The sequence below is a fragment of the Arachis ipaensis genome, chromosome B07 (assembly GCF_000816755.2).
Source record: "Arachis ipaensis cultivar K30076 chromosome B07, Araip1.1, whole genome shotgun sequence".
Lineage (NCBI taxonomy): Eukaryota > Viridiplantae > Streptophyta > Magnoliopsida > Fabales > Fabaceae > Arachis > Arachis ipaensis.
In genome coordinates this window covers 9885178-9887552 of record NC_029791.2, presented here as the reverse complement: position 1 = coordinate 9887552, position 2375 = coordinate 9885178, and the positions used below count along the sequence as shown (strand labels likewise).

General features: G+C 28.6%; 1 protein-coding gene across 1 annotated transcript in view; it reads left to right on the top strand.

The window, feature by feature from the left end:
- Window positions 1–1745, top strand: part of LOC107606651 (phosphoinositide phospholipase C 6-like) — a 5606-nt gene extending 3861 nt beyond the window's left edge. Inside the window, exon 6 of the mRNA XM_021107676.1 lies at window positions 1446–1745. Coding sequence (XP_020963335.1) covers window positions 1446–1745 — 300 coding nt within the window. The remainder of the gene's footprint in view (window positions 1–1445) is intronic.

Genomic DNA, 2375 nt, shown 5'->3' with positions numbered 1-2375 from the left:
ATCTTTTAGAGTCATTTTTATCAGTGATATTAACTTTTAGATACTATTTTAGCAATTTACTCTTATATATATATATATATAAACCTCACAAGTAAGGTGGCTACTTCTACAAATATATTTTCGTAAAAATGATATTGTGAATTGTTAAAAGGTTGAATCAAACATGTAAAACCATCTACTAATTCATAATATTATTTGACATGAAAATGTTTTCGTTAAAATAACCACCTTTTGTAAATCACAATTTTTTTAAATTTTTACATGAAAGTTTTACTAGCAGTTGTATAAGTAACTTTAATTTTCTGTTTATATACAAATTAAAGGTTAGTGAAATTCTTTTGAATATCTCCTGCGTGAAACTATATAGGTGAAAATATATATGGGAACAGGGTGGATTTCTAATTTCAGCAAAACACACTTTGATACGTTCTCTCCACCAGACTTTTACATAAAGGTGAGTTTCTTAATTTTCCATATATATTAGAATGAAATTAAAGAGCATTCCAGTTGTCATATATAGTTGAATATTTGTTGTTTACTTGTTATCAAGCTACATTTTTTGTTTCTTTTTTTATTTCTTTCTGGAATTGCACTAGAACGTTGGTTTAGTTTTTAAGATTCAATATTCATAATTACCCCCCTCCTTTTCAAAGGTAACATAAGTGTTTCGTGATATAAACAAACAACAACAAAAAATCACAAAAATAAAGACAGAAAAATTTATCTTGGATTCTGAACCTCCATATTTATTTAGAGAAAAAAAGAGTGATATTTTTCTAGCCCTTTTTTATATTTAATATTTTTCGTCAAATTTTTCCCTTATGTTTCTACCTTTAGAAAGTATAATAAGAATTCTTTTCAATTTTATGATAAATGAACTTCTGCATCTACTATTTTGTATTGGTGACTCTAAAAATTAGTATTCAAATGCTGCAAATAAAAATGTTAAAAGGAATACTAACTAGTAAACATTTAAATTGGTTTCTAAAAGACTTCAGATCACATATTTTAGTTTTTAATATATTTTAGAATTTAATAATTGTACTATAACAAAATTTGTTAAAAATTTATCTGTCTAACGCATAATAAAAATTTTATTAAAGACGACAAAAAAAATTAATCTTTTGTAAGAATAATTTTAAAAAACTTTTAGAATAATAAAAATATATTGAAAATCAAAGTATTTCATGTAAAATTCATTAAGGTTAATTTAAATATTTTCTCTAATTAAAAGAGTATGTATTTGATGAATGTATGAAAGTGCACTTTACAATACAGATCAAAGTTGTATAAAAAAATATAGATTTTTTTTGTAGCTATTTTTTTATTGTACAAAAATTTTTTTTTTTAGAGATTCAACTTGTTAATAGTACTATTTAATTTTATAAAAGAAAAAATCTGTAAACTCTTATCTTTACTATATAATTCATCATGTATGAAAACAGGTGTCTATACATGGTGTACAATATGACAAAGCTAGGCACAGAACAAGGGTGATTTCAGATAATTGGTTTCCAGTTTGGGAAGAAGAATTTGAAATCCCATTGAAAGTTCCAAGTCTTGCATTGGTTCTGATAGAGGCAAGAGAGTATGATAAGCATGAAAAGGATGATTTTGGAGGCCAAACATGTTTCCCTGTCGATGAAATAAGACCGGGCTTCCGTTCAGTCCCTTTATATGATGAAAAGGGCAATAAATATAGCCATGTAAAGCTTTTATTGCGCTTTCAATTTCAACATATTTAGAACATTCTTACTTCTCTCATCTCTCTCCATCTATATCTATATCTCACTTTTAAAGTTTAGATATGTATATTAAATTTAGGGAAAAAAACATCAAAATTGTATATTATAGTAGTAGTAATATTACAAAATCTTAATTATAATGTCTTTAATTAATTTTCGGTAGTTGTAAAATAGTTATCATGATAATGGATGATTACACTACAAGAAAAAAGGCCTATGGCCACGCTTTTTTTTTGCCACGTTTTAAAAGCGTGGCCAAAAGTAGTCAATGGCCACGCTTTTGTGAGGGTGGCGATTGAATATAGATTCAGCCACGTTTTTTTTTTCGCCACGCTTCAAAAGTGTGGCGAAAAGGGTCAATGGCCACGCTTTTGTAAGGGTGACAGTTGAATAGAGATACGGCCACGTTTTTTTTCTGCCACGCTTCAAAAGCGTGGCCATAGACAAAAACAGGGACGTTTTGAAAGCGTGGCAACAGGGTTTCACTACAGTAGCGTTTATAAAGCGTGGCCATATCCTAGTGCTCTTTTGCCACACTTTTAAAGCGTGGCCATATCCTGATGCTCTTTTGCCACGCTTTAAAAGCGTGGCCAAAAAGTTTTTAAAAAAATAACCTAATAACCCGCCCCA